This window comes from Tribolium castaneum, chromosome 4 (assembly GCF_031307605.1).
Source record: "Tribolium castaneum strain GA2 chromosome 4, icTriCast1.1, whole genome shotgun sequence".
NCBI lineage: Eukaryota > Metazoa > Arthropoda > Insecta > Coleoptera > Tenebrionidae > Tribolium > Tribolium castaneum.
Window position 1 is genome coordinate 2,816,632 of NC_087397.1, and position 15,069 is coordinate 2,831,700.

General features: G+C 39.0%; 6 protein-coding genes across 9 annotated transcripts; 4 read left to right on the forward strand and 2 right to left on the reverse strand.

Annotated features, from left to right (window-relative positions):
* Positions 1–1,998: 1,998 nt before the first annotated feature.
* LOC663629 (larval/pupal cuticle protein H1C) lies at positions 1,999–2,933 on the reverse strand. The gene is made up of 2 exons (XM_969667.5): positions 2,775–2,933; positions 1,999–2,719 (listed from the first exon to the last, which is right to left on the reverse strand). Exons 1-2 carry the CDS (start codon positions 2,784–2,786, stop codon positions 2,081–2,083), a joined length of 651 nt encoding a protein of 216 aa, XP_974760.1. The 5' UTR covers positions 2,787–2,933; the 3' UTR covers positions 1,999–2,080.
* Positions 2,934–3,498: 565 nt separating this feature from the next.
* On the forward strand, positions 3,499–5,050 carry LOC663612 (F-box only protein 6). Of its 2 annotated transcripts, none has more exons than XM_064356347.1 (3): positions 3,499–3,785; positions 3,830–4,759; positions 4,810–5,050. In XM_064356347.1, the coding sequence occupies exons 2-3, from the start codon at positions 3,944–3,946 to the stop codon at positions 4,963–4,965; spliced, it is 972 nt and encodes a 323-aa protein (XP_064212417.1). In that variant the 5' UTR covers positions 3,499–3,785; positions 3,830–3,943; the 3' UTR covers positions 4,966–5,050. The 2 variants fall into 2 exon arrangements, with proteins under 2 accessions (XP_064212417.1, XP_974744.2); XM_969651.4 differs by having other exon boundaries at positions 3,500–3,785; positions 3,846–4,759.
* Positions 5,022–6,044, forward strand: LOC663595 (transcriptional adapter 1). The gene is made up of 2 exons (XM_969635.4): positions 5,022–5,137; positions 5,190–6,044. Exons 1-2 carry the CDS (start codon positions 5,134–5,136, stop codon positions 6,029–6,031), a joined length of 846 nt encoding a protein of 281 aa, XP_974728.1. The 5' UTR covers positions 5,022–5,133; the 3' UTR covers positions 6,032–6,044.
* On the forward strand, positions 6,032–8,546 carry LOC663577 (uncharacterized protein). Its single transcript, XM_969616.5, has 6 exons — positions 6,032–6,157; positions 6,207–6,785; positions 6,846–7,279; positions 7,339–7,558; positions 7,758–8,298; positions 8,355–8,546. The coding sequence occupies exons 1-6, from the start codon at positions 6,123–6,125 to the stop codon at positions 8,508–8,510; spliced, it is 1,965 nt and encodes a 654-aa protein (XP_974709.1). The 5' UTR covers positions 6,032–6,122; the 3' UTR covers positions 8,511–8,546.
* Positions 8,547–8,685: 139 nt separating this feature from the next.
* Ir93a (Ionotropic receptor 93a) lies at positions 8,686–14,573 on the forward strand. 2 transcript variants are annotated; one of them, XM_015985232.2, is made up of 12 exons: positions 8,686–8,923; positions 8,974–9,126; positions 9,979–10,074; positions 10,122–10,271; positions 10,316–10,701; positions 10,747–11,136; positions 11,186–11,569; positions 13,026–13,185; positions 13,283–13,503; positions 13,550–13,806; positions 13,850–14,010; positions 14,055–14,573. In XM_015985232.2, exons 1-12 carry the CDS (start codon positions 8,833–8,835, stop codon positions 14,150–14,152), a joined length of 2,547 nt encoding a protein of 848 aa, XP_015840718.1. In that variant the 5' UTR covers positions 8,686–8,832; the 3' UTR covers positions 14,153–14,573. The 2 variants fall into 2 exon arrangements, with proteins under 2 accessions (XP_015840718.1, XP_064212415.1); XM_064356345.1 differs by lacking the exon at positions 8,974–9,126 and having other exon boundaries at positions 8,727–8,744.
* LOC103315238 (uncharacterized protein) lies at positions 14,141–14,850 on the reverse strand. 2 transcript variants are annotated; one of them, XM_064356350.1, is made up of 3 exons: positions 14,695–14,850; positions 14,426–14,632; positions 14,141–14,386 (listed from the first exon to the last, which is right to left on the reverse strand). In XM_064356350.1, the coding sequence occupies exons 1-2, from the start codon at positions 14,742–14,744 to the stop codon at positions 14,533–14,535; spliced, it is 150 nt and encodes a 49-aa protein (XP_064212420.1). In that variant the 5' UTR covers positions 14,745–14,850; the 3' UTR covers positions 14,141–14,386; positions 14,426–14,532. The 2 variants fall into 2 exon arrangements, with proteins under 2 accessions (XP_064212420.1, XP_064212419.1); XM_064356349.1 differs by having other exon boundaries at positions 14,141–14,363; positions 14,695–14,849.
* Positions 14,851–15,069: the final 219 nt, after the last annotated feature.

The following is a 15,069-nucleotide window of genomic DNA, read 5'->3' on the forward strand; positions in this document are numbered from 1 at the left end:
TTATCGAGCAATAACTCCGGAACTCTTAGAGATAACACTATAAAGTGTATTATCGTTGGAAAGCTCTTATAGTTATCTATAATATTTTAATTATCTTTTTCAAAAAAAATCTTTGTTCTCCGACTAATAGTTTCCGAAAAAATTGCAAACAAAAGCAAACTTTGGTAAAATTTAAAAAACTTTATAACTAAAGAACTATTGGGAATTTGGTAATTTTCTTGATGCCAATCGATTTCCCGGATCATTCTGCATAGGCAAGGATTAAAATAGTTCTACTTTTTCAAATAATTTAGTCGTAATTTATTTTATTTTAATTTAAAAAATGGTGGATGCGCCGAGTTATTTTTCAAAAAATTTATAACTTAAAAACTAAAAGTTGTTGAGCAATGCGGTTTGTTCCATTAAATTCAGAGGCTTATTTTCTGTATTAAACCAACTTTTAATGATATGTAAACTTTTAAAGATTTTTGCTAAAAATTAAGATAGGTGGTATCTATCGTGGAAAATTTTATTCATCAAAAAAATTCATAACTCGAAAACTAAAAGTCGTAGAGCAATGCGGTTTGTTCCATTGAATTCAGCGGCTCATTTTCTGTATTATACCAACTTTTCACGAGATTTAAAATTTTCAATTTTTTTTGCTAAAATTTCCTGAGTGATACTCTACCCTCAAAAAGGTGAAAAAAAATAATTTTTTTTTAAACTCACTCCAGTGAATTTTTATGGACTTCTACATGTCTTAACAACCCACAAAAGTTGTTAAAAGTCCACAAAAAGTCCATATGTTCGATTTTTTGATGTTTGATTTTTTCAATTTTCGTCGCACTTCTTGTCGGTTTTGGGTACCCGGAACATTTCTCGAGCAACAGCTCCGAAACTATTAAAGATAACCCCATGAAGTGTATTATCGTTGGAAAGCTCTTTAAATTATCTATTTTTTTCAAAAAAGATTATTGTTCTCTAATTAACAGTTTTCGAGCAAACTGCTGCTAAATGCAAAAATTGGTAAAATTTTAAAAAATTCATAACTAAAAAACTATTGGGAATTTGGCAATTTTCTCGATGCCAATCGATTCCCCGGATCATTTTGCATAGATATGGATCAAAACAGTTCTACTTTTTAGAATTGTTTAGCCGTAAATAATAAAATAAAAAAAATTAAAAAAAAGTTAACACCCCCCCCTCAAAATCGGTTAATTTTTAAAGTGTTTCAAAATCAAATAAAACCTAATCTGTCTTATAGATTTTTAAGTGCTCTTTCCGATCTAAAAAAGCGTTTTCTCCTAGCTCTTTTAGTTTGGCCGTAATCGGCGTTTGAAAATTGAAAATTTTTTTGCGAGATATCGCCTTGAGTCCTATGCCATTTTGTAGAGTTTTTTATTCCAGTTATCCTCCATTTTTTCGTTTCTCGATAACTCTAATAGTTTCGCCGTAATTAGCGATTAAAAATTGAAAAAAAGTGAAAATGGAAATCTTTTTTTGCGTTTTTCTCGGAAAGTGTAAGACTTAGAGCAACGATCAAAAAACCACCTGATAGCGCTTAATTTTAGCTATTTTTTCGTCTAAACCCGGAGCCGCTCCGGGCAACGGTTCCGGCTACAGAAGCGATCAAAGTTTTTCACTAAAAAAAATCATAAAAAAAAAACTAAAAGTCGTAGAGCAATGCGGTTTGTTCCATTGAATTCTACGGCTCATTTTACATATTATATCAATTTTTCACAAGAATTAAAAATTAAAATTTTTTTGCTTAAATTTAGGGTGGTCATTTGTCATAGTGGAAAATTTTATCCAACAAAAAAATTCATAACTCGAAAACTAAAAGTCGTAGAGCAATGCGGTTTGTTCCATTGAATTCAGCGGCTCATTTTCTGTAGTATACCAACTTTTTACGAGATTTAAAATTTTCAATTTTTTTGCTAAAATTTCCTGACTTATAATACACTTACTTACCTTCAAAGAGGTGGAAAGGTGATTGGTTCGATATCTAACATAAAAGCCTTCATTTTTGTTATTTTATTTATTTATTTTCACAAATAAGTTACACTAAAACTATCTGTACAAATCGCAGTCAGGTCTTAATTTACCAGGCATAGGAAGCTCCCAAACCAGAGAAAGTGGCATGAGAGACAACAGCAGCTGGGGAGTAGGCAACAGCGGCGGCTTTGGTGGCAACAACTGGGGCATGAGCAGCATAGGTGGCAACTGGGGCATGAGCATAGGTGGCAACTGGGGCATGAGCATAGGTGGAGACAACGGGGGCGGCGTGAGCATAAGTAGAGACAACGGGGGCGGCATGAGCGTAGGTGGAGACAACGGGAGCGGCGTGAGCGACAACTGGAGCGTGAGCAGCGTAGGTGGAGACGACGGGAGCGTGAGCTACGGCAAGAGCATCATTGGTGATACGGGTGTCGTATTTGCGAACGCTAGAGAAGGCACTGTCTACGGCTTTGGAGTAGGTGGACACGGCCTGGTTGCCTCCGAAGGAGCGGACGACGCTTTGGTGCGAAGAGCCGATGGCTGGGGCGTGGATGGCGACTGGGGCGGCGTGGGCCACGGCAACGGGGGCGGCGTGAGCGTAGGCGACGGGGGCGGCGGCTACCACGGGGGCGGCTTGGTGGATGTAAGCGCTGCTGACAGCTGGGGCGGCGGAGTAGGCCACGGCTGGGGCTCCGATGAGACCGGCGTTGGCGTAAGCCAAAGCAGCGGCGAAGACTACGAACTGAAATTTTTTAAATGTAATTATTCGATTTTGGTGGTTGGGGCTTGGAACTCACTTTGAATGCCATTGTGGTTTTTTGGTTTAGTGAAGACTGATAGTGTTGACGACTATTCCGCGATTTTTATACAAATTTGTTGCACAATTGAGAGCCTCAGGTGTGGTCCACTTTCGCAAATGATGAAGGTCTGGGTTAGGGCGGCACCTCTTGTTAATAATTGCCGATTTTACATAACGGTGCAGGAGCAAGGTGGATGTGCTAATAATGACGAAGCATTTTTCGAAAAAATACAAGCTTATTATCTTTTTTTTTGTTGCAACAATTTCTTAATTAAAATAAAAGGGAACCTATTTACAGGTCAATAAAATAAATTTAATTTGTTACTAAGATCTTGTTAAGAAGTCTTGCAAAAATATTTTTCACAATAATAAATTTAGACGACTTTCTATTTCTGTAGGTACACCCAAAAGATTTATGAATGTGTCTCATTATAATACCTACGCACAATAAAACATTGTAACAGTTGTAGTTGTTGTTTCTATTAACAAAAAAGCCCCAAGGGGAAACTTTCAATACAACAAATATTTAAAAATTGTTCTGCCACAGGAATTGCATAAATTGATCTCTATTGCTTGCCGTGTTGTTATATTTAAAAAAAAATGTCCAAAATTCATTTCTTCGTTAATAATTCCGATGAGAAAAAAAAGAAAAGGCTTATTAAAATTTGAAAACATAAACTTTTTATTTGCGAGTGATAAGTGTTTTATTTAGAAGAATTGGTGTTGGTGCAGCCGCTGCAATCAGAAATTCGGCATGAATTAAATCGTAATTTCGTAATCGTCGTATTTTTGCCTCATTTTGGGTTTACGCAACATTTTTTGTTATTTATTGTGGTTATGTAACCCAAGTTTGAGGTTAGAAAACTGTCAAAGTGACAGCTGTCTTATTCAAAAATGCATTTATTTATTTTTCTTCTGCATTTTTAATTGTAAACACACAAAAACGTGATAAGATAATAATAATCCCATTTCCGGAATAAGGCATTCCACATTTATGTTATATAAATATGTAATTATTACAATCCTTTCGCCGGCAAATGAGATGATTTTTAGAAATGATTCATTCAAGGTTGAAAACAGCTCCCTGCTGCATTAAATCCCAGCCAGAGTCAAGTTCATTGGTGCATTGAGATTACTGTTTTTTTGCCGACCACAAGTGTAAATCTAATGGGTAACAATCTTAAGAAAATGTTAACAAATGAAGAAACTCATCAGGCGATGGTGGATAACTTTGAGCCAGTGGAAACGTTCAAATTCCATCCTCCTTTCCCCGAAGATTCAAATAATGGTTTGTATTTGAACGATTTTTATTTACCTGAAGAAATCGTCACGATTATACTCAACTACATCCCTCCTAAACAAGTTTTAAAGGCGAGCCTTGTTTGCAAAAAGTGGTGCAACATTATCAAGTCTGATTCATTCTGGTCCGATATTTATTCCAGACGGTACAATAAAAAACCGAAAAAACTGCCTTGGTATGTGTACTATTGTCTCTTAACAAGTGATTACTTCGATAAGAACTTGATAAAAAATGGAAATGGACAAAACCAGTACCAGAACTGGAAAATTGTGATGAATTATGGCGACGGGTTTAGAATTGAAGACCCCCCTTGTGGGTCCGATCCGCTCCCGCCTGATGTTCCCGACTTTAATGGAAAAACTAGCTGTTTTGCCACGTCCTACTATGAATGTAATAAATTCCAAGAAGTGTCTTTAAATAACAGACTTTTGAGACTCATTTTCATGAAATATAAGCCCCACATTTATCTGAGCGAATGGGTGGCTGCTAGGTTTGACTGTGGCAGCGTTTATCATTTGATTTGTAAACTTTACGGTCACAAACAAGACAAAACCAAAACTCGCTCTAGAAGAACTGACGGAGATAGTAGTGATGATACTGAAGAAGAAGAAACTGAGCAGCCTCTCCACATTGAACAGAAAGAATTAAGGGTGGAGCAGTGGGCTGGTTCCACTTGGTCCAAGGTATTGTACGAAAAATGTTTAGTATTAAAGTTATAATTTGGTTTATTTAGGTTGAAATGGTCGTTAGTGATTACCCTCCAGGTGTGGACAGGATTGTGTTCCAACACGAAGGGAGAGATACGCAGTTTTGGAAGGGCCACTATGGTAGTAAGATGGCTGGGGGCGTTTTAAAAATACTATTCGACTCAATTGAGCCTCTGTCTTAAATGTGATTTAAGCTGTTAATACTTTCATATTCTATTGTACTCGTTTTTGCTTTAATAAATTATTTAACAAAAAAAAGTGTCTTTGTTTGGGAATCACTGTTGACGAAACCCCGGCCTTAAGAAGAGTTGAGGTTAGATTCAAGACATAAACTTTCTTTAAATCAAAGAATGGGTAAGTATTCGTAAACTCCCCACCTCCAGAGTACCCCTAAGCCCCCTTCCAGACCTAAACGAGGCCCGCAAGGCCCTCGAAGCCTGCCTGAACGAGGACCAACGCAAGCAATACTTCGACATCCTCCGCCAGTGGTTCTCCTTCAAGTCCCCCATAACCCGCGAAGAGTTCGACACCGAGGTCCGCAAACTCCTCGTCAACGAGGACCAAATCCGCTGTCACAACTACTTCCTGCTCGCCCTTCTGGCAAAGCGCACCTCCAGTCGCACAAAAACCACCCGAAACACCTGCGACAAAGGCGTCTTCGAGTGCGCCGACTATGTCGACTACGTCCAGCCCTCGAGCCCCACGATGCTGCCGCCCGCCGAGTACGAAAACCGCAGCGCGGCGGCCGAACTTTTCATGCCCGATTCCGGCTTTGTCTCCACTCGAATTGCGGTGACCAGCTGGGAAAACGGCCTCGATGGGGCCGAGGAGAGCGTAACGGAGCTGATAGTACACGCGTGTCAGGTTTTCGTTAAGAATATTCTGACAGCGATGATTTCCAGAATGAAGGGGTATAAAGTCAGAGACGGCAAGTTTCAGTACGGGTTTAATTTGCCAATTCCTGATCCCTTCATCAGGAACTTCCACAATGTGATCGACGAAACGCAGGAGAGCAAGACTGAGGTTGTGGACAAGGAGGACACGTTCATTCCGAGGTGTAAGCCGAGCCTGGAAGTGGCCGAGCAACAAGCCGCTTTCGCCTACTCGTGCGCCAGGAAGAAAAAATGCGATAACACCTTAACTGTTAGGCTGTTGTACGAGACTCTGAAGGAAAACCCGCAAATATTGGGCCTCCACGAGATGCAAAGTGTTAATTTATTTAAATTAAGTCTACAAGTCGATGAATAAAACATTTTGAGGACTCCTGCTTTTTGAATTACATAACCCTACTTTTCAAACCTTCCTTACACACTATCCTAATGATTTAAGCGCTAGTAAAATGATGAATATATCTAAAGTAGCCCTCCGTTCGAGGTAACCAAAGCCAAAGGCCGATTTACATTGTTACGTAACACTGTTACAGGGTGTCTCGGGTCAAGCTAACCTCACAGTTAGCCGGGCTTGCAACCACCCCTGATGAAAAAATCGAAATTCCGAAACGTGTCCCCCGTGGCCCCACGGACATCCTCCGTGCGTTGGAGAGTACAGTGGGGCGGGACCCAACCGCCGCCCATTACAAATACCATGATGACCCATATCTAATCCCATTATCTAATAACGGGAAGCGCGTTTTTGCGTTGTCCCAAGAGGCCGGTCGTAAAGCGGCTCATTGGATAAGACGCGAACATGCCGATTTGTTTCAACACCGGGAGGCCGATCCCACGATAGAGGCCTTTGTGCCCCCTATGGTCTTTGACGAAAAAAGCGAAGTTGCCGTTACTGACCTCCAGAAGCTCATAAAAACGGCTCAAGTGAGTGACGCCGTCGTGGTTTATAAGCTACTGAAGGAGAAAGGGGCTGAGGTCGCCCCCGAGCTGGAGCAAGGCTTGCTGGAGTTAGTCTGCTACCAGAATTGTGAGGACGGCCTCTCGGATGAGTTTATCGAGGAAAAGTGGTTCAAACAGTCGCAGAAGGGTAAGGAGAAGTTGAGGAAAACGTGGAAGTAAGTCACCAAGTAAGTGACCAAGGTAAGGCCCTTATTAAATTTTTGACGTATTATCAGAGATGGCGATTTTGCGGAACAACTTTTTATGAACTTGCCTAATAAAACACCAGAGGCTTATTGTGCCATAATCCAGGGCATGGCTAAGTATTATCAGGTAGATAGGGCCGTGCAATTGTTTGAGGAAGCCCAACAAAACAACATTCCTCTCAATACCAACACTTACAATTCTTTAATTTCTGCCGTCAACATTATGAAAGAAAGCTTCGACTTAAGATGGTCCCTCGTAGCCCAATTTCTCAACCAAATGAAAGACGCTAAACTTAAACCGAACTTGGGGACACTTAACGCTATACTTGCCGCACTCAGTTCGATGGGTAACCCAGTGGGGGCGAGAAAATACGCCCTTATGACACTGTCCCAGTTTAGAGAATTGGGGATTGAGCCTTCGCTAGGCTCGTGGAGTTTGGTTTTGAATACTTTTTACAAAGACAGTAAGTTTAGTAAAAAATGTGATTAAGAAAATAAAAAAAAAAATAAAAAAAAATCGTAGGGGGACCAGTGAGTACAATTTTGCACGATATAATTAATTTAGTAGAGAATAAAGAACACCAAATTCGGGATTTGAAAGACGTTCATTTTTTTGTAACGGCTATGGAAACTTGTCGGTTCTACTTGAACGACGTCTCTTTGGCCAAACGCATCGATCGGCTGTTACATCACGGCGAAAATTATAACTTAATTGGGGATTCTTACAAAGAATCGGTCTATTAGTACGTTTAACTTCGTCAAATTGTTGCGGATGGTTAAGAACAAAACAACTTATCTTTAGTTGATTTTATGATAAATGCACCGGTTTTGGAAATATTTCTACAGTTTTTTTTATTTGGTTTGAGGTTTAGTTGTTTGTCCTTCACTGTCCATGGCAGTTTGAAGCAACTACTTATCCGTCCATTTATTACAAAATTTTAGTCGTCATTACTTTGCCCTTCTTTGCGCGAATCTGCCCATCGAAGAATTCATGAATGACGTTTACTACAAATTAATACCCCACATTTACGTACCCGAGCCTGCACTAATGGCCGAAGTGCTCAACCAAGTCGACGTTAACGGTGCCATTGAATACGTGCCAAAATTATGGTCAGACTTGGTTATTTTCGATCACGCCCATCGTGAAAATCTTATTGAAATGGTTCTGAACTCGATGACAAACAACGAGGAGCTTCTCACTCCTGAATTGAACGAAAAATTCGCCACAGTCGGGTGGGACATTTTTTCGAGGTTTGACGATCAGGATAGTTATAAAGTTAGCAGAATGAAGGTTGCATTGTCGGGTGATTTTCTGGGGAAAATTTTACTGTTATTAGCGAGAAACAAAGAGTTTGAGAAAGCGTGTTGCGTCATGGAGAAGTTGGATAGAAATCAGCAAAGTATCGCTGGAGTGCCGAAAGTTGAAGCGTTGGACAAGTTTGTCGATTTGTGCATTGAGGAGAAAGCGCCCTCACGGGCTATTGTAAGTTGTAAATTTTGTGTAGCTAACGAGCAGAGCGAGTGATTTTTTTTCTGTAGGCCTGTATCCAGTATTGCGTCGATTGTGGCTATGGGGAGGCTAACGCCATGGCCGTCAGACTTCACAAAAAGCTCACTTTGGACGAAGTTTTCCTCGACAAGCTTACGAAAATCGTGGGCGACATCTCACTAGCTGGTGCTAAGGACTCTGTTTAAGTTGTAGTTTTCTTGTAATAAAACAACGTTTAAGTATTTTTTGTTTTATTAATCCTGAACCCTGACCAAAAAAAGTCAATCAAAGCTTTAAAGCGATTGTCAAGGATGCGTTCTGGTGAACTACTTCCGATACAAGCAATCGTGCATTTTTAACCACTGACCTTTTACTCCCTCGCAGCTAATCATGAAATTTAGTTCATATATCGCACACCTGTGGCACATGTAAGATTTATGGTGCGTTCGGTATGATATTAGTTTTAATAGATTGGATATTAGTGAGCTATATAAGTGCAGGTGTTGTGCCAAATATGATTTTTATAAAATGTTACTTGAATTGGTGCTTTCAAGTGCGTTCGTTTGTGTGATTCGAGGTGACAGTTTTCCTTCACTCCTCACCACGAATGCTACTTTAGGTGGTTTTAAAGCAAAATCAAGGCAAATTAACATTTCTAATGGATTTTAGCCGTTATCATTGACCGCGAATTCTTATCAAACGAATACGAGGTTATAAAACACGCAATCGAATCCTACTTGGTGTTTGCAAAACGAGAAATTTTGAAACACGGAGGGGTGAACGTCCAGTATTATTCGTGGACGACTATTAACATCAAAAAAGGTGCAAGCGTGAGCGGCAATTTTCACCATATCTACACCAATTTTTTTTTTTGAGTAGAATTTTGATTTTTTTCTGAATAAAAAAACTCAATTTTTGAAATTACTTTTTGTACGAGAACGGTTTTACAGCCATTTCATTTTAACGGGCGGGACACTTGCACGAATTTTCAGATTTTATCTTCAGTTTTTACGAACAGTATCAGTAGAAGTGAATTTTTCTTTGTAAGAACTTAGTACTCGTTTAATTGTTTGCAACCTACAATTAGAGCCACATTTTTAAAATTTAAAATACGCGTTAGAAAAAGGAATAGAAACTGATGACGGACGAGACTCAAAAAAGACCTCATATTTTTATCCTTGAATAAAATTATTTTTTTTTAATTTAAAAGGCACTAATTTGAACAATTATTTTGAAGTAAAAAGTGGAACCTGTTGGAACTTTTGAAGCCACAAACACGAAGAATAAGGCAATGTGCAACGACTTCTGATTAATTTACATTTTGTTTACACATGACGGACGGGACAAAAAAATCATGTGTGTGAAAATTGCTCTCAAAAATTTATTCAGACAGGTTTTAATTATTAAAGAATTAAACAATATTATGATTAAACAGTGGAAATTAGACAATTTTGGTTTTGTTTACAACGTAAAAAATTAGAACAACATTTTATGTATGCGATAACGGACGGGACAGTGAAAGTTACAAAGATAAAAAAATGTTACTAATCAATTTACTTACGGACTTCCATTTTCTAAAAATATTATTTTGACATTTTGCTTATGTTTTATTTTACTATAATTTTTATTAAATAAACAAACATTTAACACTGTGTTTTGACCGAAATTTTGCAGATGTTACTGCCATTTTTAGTATTGCTTCATGTCCTGATACTTGGCGATTATTTCGACAGGCTAGAGACGCGAATTTACTACATATGGCAATCTCTGGTAAACAATTCGAGTTTTCAACCAAAAATTGTAATCGAATTATTTAGAGTCAGACTGTCCGAGATTACCGCCCGATGAGGCAATTACAGTACCACTGATAACCCGAGGTGAAGAACTGCCTCAACTGTTACTCGACCTGCGAACTAGACAGACCTACAACTGGAACTCAGCTTTCATTCTCTACGACGACACCCTAAGTAATGAAAGCCACTTAATAAAAATTGCTGGAACTGCTTTTTAGGCAGAGACCAAGTGACTCGAGTTGTAAAGTCCATAACGGCCCAGTACTCAAATTTGCGCGTAAATGCCGCTGCTATTTCATTTGTAAAACTCGAAACGCGCCTCCCTATGGACGAAATCCGACGCCAAGTCAAAGAAATCCTCTCTTCGGTGTCAATCAAAACAGTCGGAGGCAACTTTCTCGCGATTATTGGCTACGAACTCGTCGAACTTTTGATGGAATACGCGAAAATGTTCGGACTTGTCAACACCCGAACCCAGTGGCTTTACATAATCTCGAACACACATTTCAGGCACAAGGATATTAACCGTTTCAGGCAGTTGCTGTCAGAAGGCGACAATATCGCCTTTTTGTACAACAACACCGTAAATAACGACACTTGCACTGTATGTAATATCACAAAAAATGAAATAAACTAGCTGGGGTTCCAGGGGGGCATTCAGTGCCACTGCGAGGAAATCCTCTCAGGTTTCACTCGCGCCTTAGACGAGGCTATTCTCTTCGAATGGGAGACTTCGAGTCAGGTCTCGGACGAGGAATGGGAAGCGATCAGACCGTCGAAACTTGACCGAAGAAACTCGCTTTTGCAAGGAATTAAAACCTTTTTACTGCAACGTGGCCAGTGTGACAACTGCACCTCCTGGCTGATGAAAACGGGGGACACCTGGGGGCGCGAGTACCAGCAAAACGGCACCGACTCTGGGGGGCTCATCTCGGTCGGGAACTGGAGGCCCAGTGACGGGCCCTCCATGTCCGACGAGTTGTTCCCACACATAGTCCACGGTTTCAGAAAACGCAATCTCCCCATAGTCACATTTCACGTACTTAGTGAAATCAGCCAGTGGCCAAAACCTGACCAAAAATTTTCAGAACCCCCCCTGGCAGATAATCAGATCGAACGAGTCGGGCGCGGTGTCGGAATACGCGGGCGTCATTTTTGAGCTCATTAAGGAACTATCAAAGAACTTAAATTTCACGTATACAGTCGAGTTGGCCAAAATCGGGCAGGAGTTTTCGGCCAATTTGACGAAAAATGAGGCACAAGTCGTTACAAATTTCATCCCTGACTCGATTCTGGACATGATACGCAACAAATCGGTCGCTTTCGGCGCCTGTGCTTTCACCGTAACGGAGGAAAGCAAGCGTTTGATCAACTTTACCAGCCCCATAAGCACCCAGACTTACACTTTTCTGGTGTCACGGCCGCGCGAGTTGAGCCGGGCTTTGCTGTTCATGTCCCCGTTCACCGGCGATGTAAGTAGGCACCCAAAGTGAAAATGACGCGTCCATAAACAAACGCATGCATTTTTTATTCAGGTAGGTACAGATTTATTTTCCAAAAGTTACAAGATTAAAAAAATGTCGAAAAAAAATTTTTTTGGGCGAAATCTCGTCAAAAATAGGCAGAAAAACGATTTAGAAGGACTAAGGAGTTATTCATTTTTCTTAATTTATTACTTTAACCGAGTTGAAAAACCTCAAATAATATTTAAGAAAAAAATATTTTCAATTTATTTTTCGTGTTTTTTTTTTTTGATGCAGAACATTATTTCGTAAAAATTATCAACAATAAGGCAAGAAATCGTAGAAGAATTAAATTGTTTCGCTGTCTTTGTTTATTAAGTACCGCAAATTTTAATCTCACATTAAAATTTATTTTGCAGCAACCGAATAAGCTAGACTTCGTCTTTTTACATTTTTTGTTTAATAAAGTCTTTTATTATTATTTATATTATTATTATTATTATTATTATTATTATTATTATTATTATTATTATTATTATTATTATTATTATTATTATTATTATTATTAGTTAGTTAAAGCAAAGAATCTATCCCACGTTGATGAGAGAGCAAGCTAGTTATTTTCTGAACGAATTGCATTTTTTTTTCATTTTTGTTAATTACTACTCTAAACAACGATCGTAATCAGTGAACAAACCTCGTTTGAAGGAAAGGAGGCAGTCAGGACAACGACTCAGTAAAGATAAAATTGCCAAATATTTTAGTTTTGTTTAAATTACTTGAATTTAATTGGGTGGAGCCAGCTCGACCGCCATTCTGAGTCATGCCCTTTCAATGCGCTCAACCAATAAGAAGGCAAAGATAACGTACAGACAAAAAATTTCAAAGCGAATGTATTGGTCGATTACCGCAAGCTGAATTCAAGATGGTTTCGAGAACTGTTCTGTTAATATTTCTTGCAATAAAAGCATTTTGGTTTAATTTGCATTCATTTTTTGTCTAAGTGAGAGACACAAGTGATTTGTTTTTGTCCTTTATAAACACGTATTTGAGATAAAAAGCCAACTTTATCCGTTCTTGGCCTGTTTCACTCGTTGAGCGAAACTTTTGTCAGAAAAGGTGTTATTTTTACGATTTTCAACATGTTTTTGTTTTTTTTTGTCTAAGTGGGTCAAAAATCAAAATTATCATTTTCCATTTTACGGTTTATTAGCGTAATAATTTCGCAAAAATTGTCAGAATAAACAAAATGATCCGTCTTTTGAAGTGTTTATTTGTTATAGGACAAATTGATAACTAATTAAATTTTTAATCAACAAATTTATTTTTAAAATAACCAACCATTTCCAAAAAAATCGTTTCAAAAGCTAATAGACGAAACGTCACAACGCGTTATGGACGTGTCATTTTCATTTTGGGTGGCTGTAGTAATAATAATTTTTCGTTACAAAATTATTCGTACCAGACCTGGCTTTGCCTTTCGGCTTCGATCGTTTCAATGGGCCCGATTTTGTATTACATTCATAAATACAGTCCTGTTTACGAGTACAAGGGTCTGAGTAAGCGGGGCCTGTCGTCGGTTCAGAACTGTATCTGGTACATGTATGGGGCCCTTTTGCAGCAAGGTAAGCGAAATCTGGAAATATCCGGCCACCAAGGTGACAAAACCAGTTATCCGCGCGATTAGAAAAAAGTAAACAAGGTCGGAAAGTGAATTTTCAGGTGGCATGCATCTTCCTCAAGCCGATAGCGCGAGGATTATTGTGGGGGCTTGGTGGCTGGTTGTCTTGGTTTTGGCCACGACTTATTGCGGTAATCTGGTCGCGTTTTTGACTTTTCCCAAAATTGATATTCCGATTACGACGATTGATGAGCTGCTGGCTCACAGCGGGACTGTTACTTGGAGTATGCCGAAAGGGAGCTATCTAGAGCGGACTTTGAAAGTAATGATTTTTCACGCAAGAGTTGGGTTTATCGAGAAATTTTTAGTACACGACTGAGCCGAGATTTCGCTATTTGTTTGATAAAAAAGTCGAAGTTGGGAATTTCAAAAACATGATTGAGGATATAGAGAACGGGAAACACGTCCATATTGATTGGAAAATCAAATTGCAATATATTATGAAGCAGCAGTACTTGGATTCGGATCGATGCGACTTGGCTTTAGGTCTTGACGAATTCTTGAATGAACAGTTAGCAATGGTGGTGTCTCAAGACACCCCATACTTGGAAATAATCAATGATGAGTAAGTGTGCCTGGGAGTTGGAGAAATACGAAAAAAATTTTAGGATCAAAAAATTGCACCAAGTGGGGTTGATCCAAAAGTGGCTCACGGATTATCTCCCCAAGAAAGACCGCTGTTGGAAGAACAATCGGCACATAGTCGAAGTGAACAACCACACGGTCAACATGGACGACATGCAAGGAAGTTTTTTTGTCCTGTTTTTAGGTAATTTCCGGTCGTTACGACTTGTTGTCAGTCTTGACTTCCAGGTTTTCTCCTGTCGTTTTTTATCACAATCGGGGAGAAGCTGTGGCACAAATACGTGACCAAGAAAAAAATGAAAATAATCCAGCCATTCACCACATAATTTTATTCAACAAGAAAATCCATTAAATATGTATCTAATCTAAATATGTGAATAAATTGATTACATAAACGTTAGTAGTTCTTAGCAATGATGTAAGCTTGCGAAATGATCCTTGTTTTTGAAGACCGATCCCCAGGCGCCGTACTGATTATCCTTCTTGTCGGTCTTATGCCCGTTGTCCTTTTTCGAAAAGCTTTCGAATGATGATTTTCTGTAAAAACTTTCTCGTAAAACCTGTTTAAATTTATGCAAAAAACTCGTTTCTGCTCTTACTTGGATGACTGGCCCCAAGAGGCCTCAGCTACTTTGCTGGAGATGGGATCGCAAACAGCGCTTTGAACCATGATGACGATGATTTGGGTTTTTAAAGCACAAAAAAGCTACGGAACGTGGTGTATAAGGGTAAGAACTTGGAGTTCAAGACGGTTTCCGGAGTTTCCTCTGCGACTGCCTTTGCGGGTACGTAGGTTTTTATCCAAGCTGCAATAAGTGCAAGGAAAATATGACATACCGCAAATTTAATTTGCGCCGTTTTTACGTACCTTACGACTTGATGGAATTTGGAATTCAACACAAATTCAAGAATTCTCATTGACACACAAGATTTTCAAACAGGAGGAAAAAAAATTACAACTCTTTGAAAAACATAGCAAGGAAGCCAGGAACAGACTAAGTTGGCTCAGAGAGACTGGACGATTTTATATAGCTGAATGTTCGATCGTGACGTCACGTACGAGTTTTACCATTTTGCATATTAAAATCAGCTTCTAAGAGGCTTTTACATTATTTATTAATTTGTTATTAATTGCCGGATAATAACAATTGTGCTTAATCATCCACACTGTTAAGGGTGGAATTTTTTTGAACAACGAAGTCGTGTCATGTTTCGGGAAGTAAACCACTTTTTGAGTTTTTTA

Bases quoted from the DNA above. Each gene is read 5' to 3' on its own strand.
- LOC663612 (XM_064356347.1), top strand. From the start codon at position 3,944: ATGGGTAACAATCTTAAGAAAATGTTAACAAATGAAGAAACTCATCAG. The intron at 4,760-4,809 runs GTATTGTACGAA...TGGTTTATTTAG, and splicing joins CTGGTTCCACTTGGTCCAAG to GTTGAAATGGTCGTTAGTGA.
- LOC663577 (XM_969616.5), top strand. From the start codon at position 6,123: ATGATGAATATATCTAAAGTAGCCCTCCGTTCGAG. The intron at 6,786-6,845 runs GTAAGTCACCAA...ACGTATTATCAG, and splicing joins AAGTTGAGGAAAACGTGGAA to AGATGGCGATTTTGCGGAAC. The intron at 7,280-7,338 runs GTAAGTTTAGTA...AAAAAATCGTAG, and splicing joins GAATACTTTTTACAAAGACA to GGGGACCAGTGAGTACAATT.
- Ir93a (XM_015985232.2), top strand. From the start codon at position 8,833: ATGTTACTTGAATTGGTGCTTTCAAGTGCGTTCGTTTGTGTGATTCGA. The intron at 10,272-10,315 runs GTAATGAAAGCC...ACTGCTTTTTAG, and splicing joins TCTCTACGACGACACCCTAA to GCAGAGACCAAGTGACTCGA. The intron at 13,807-13,849 runs GTAAGTGTGCCT...AAAAAATTTTAG, and splicing joins TTGGAAATAATCAATGATGA to GATCAAAAAATTGCACCAAG.
- LOC103315238 (XM_064356350.1), bottom strand. From the start codon at position 14,744: ATGAGAATTCTTGAATTTGTGTTGAATTCCAAATTCCATCAAGTCGTA. The intron at 14,633-14,694 runs GTACGTAAAAAC...CACTTATTGCAG, and splicing joins AAATTCCATCAAGTCGTAAG to CTTGGATAAAAACCTACGTA.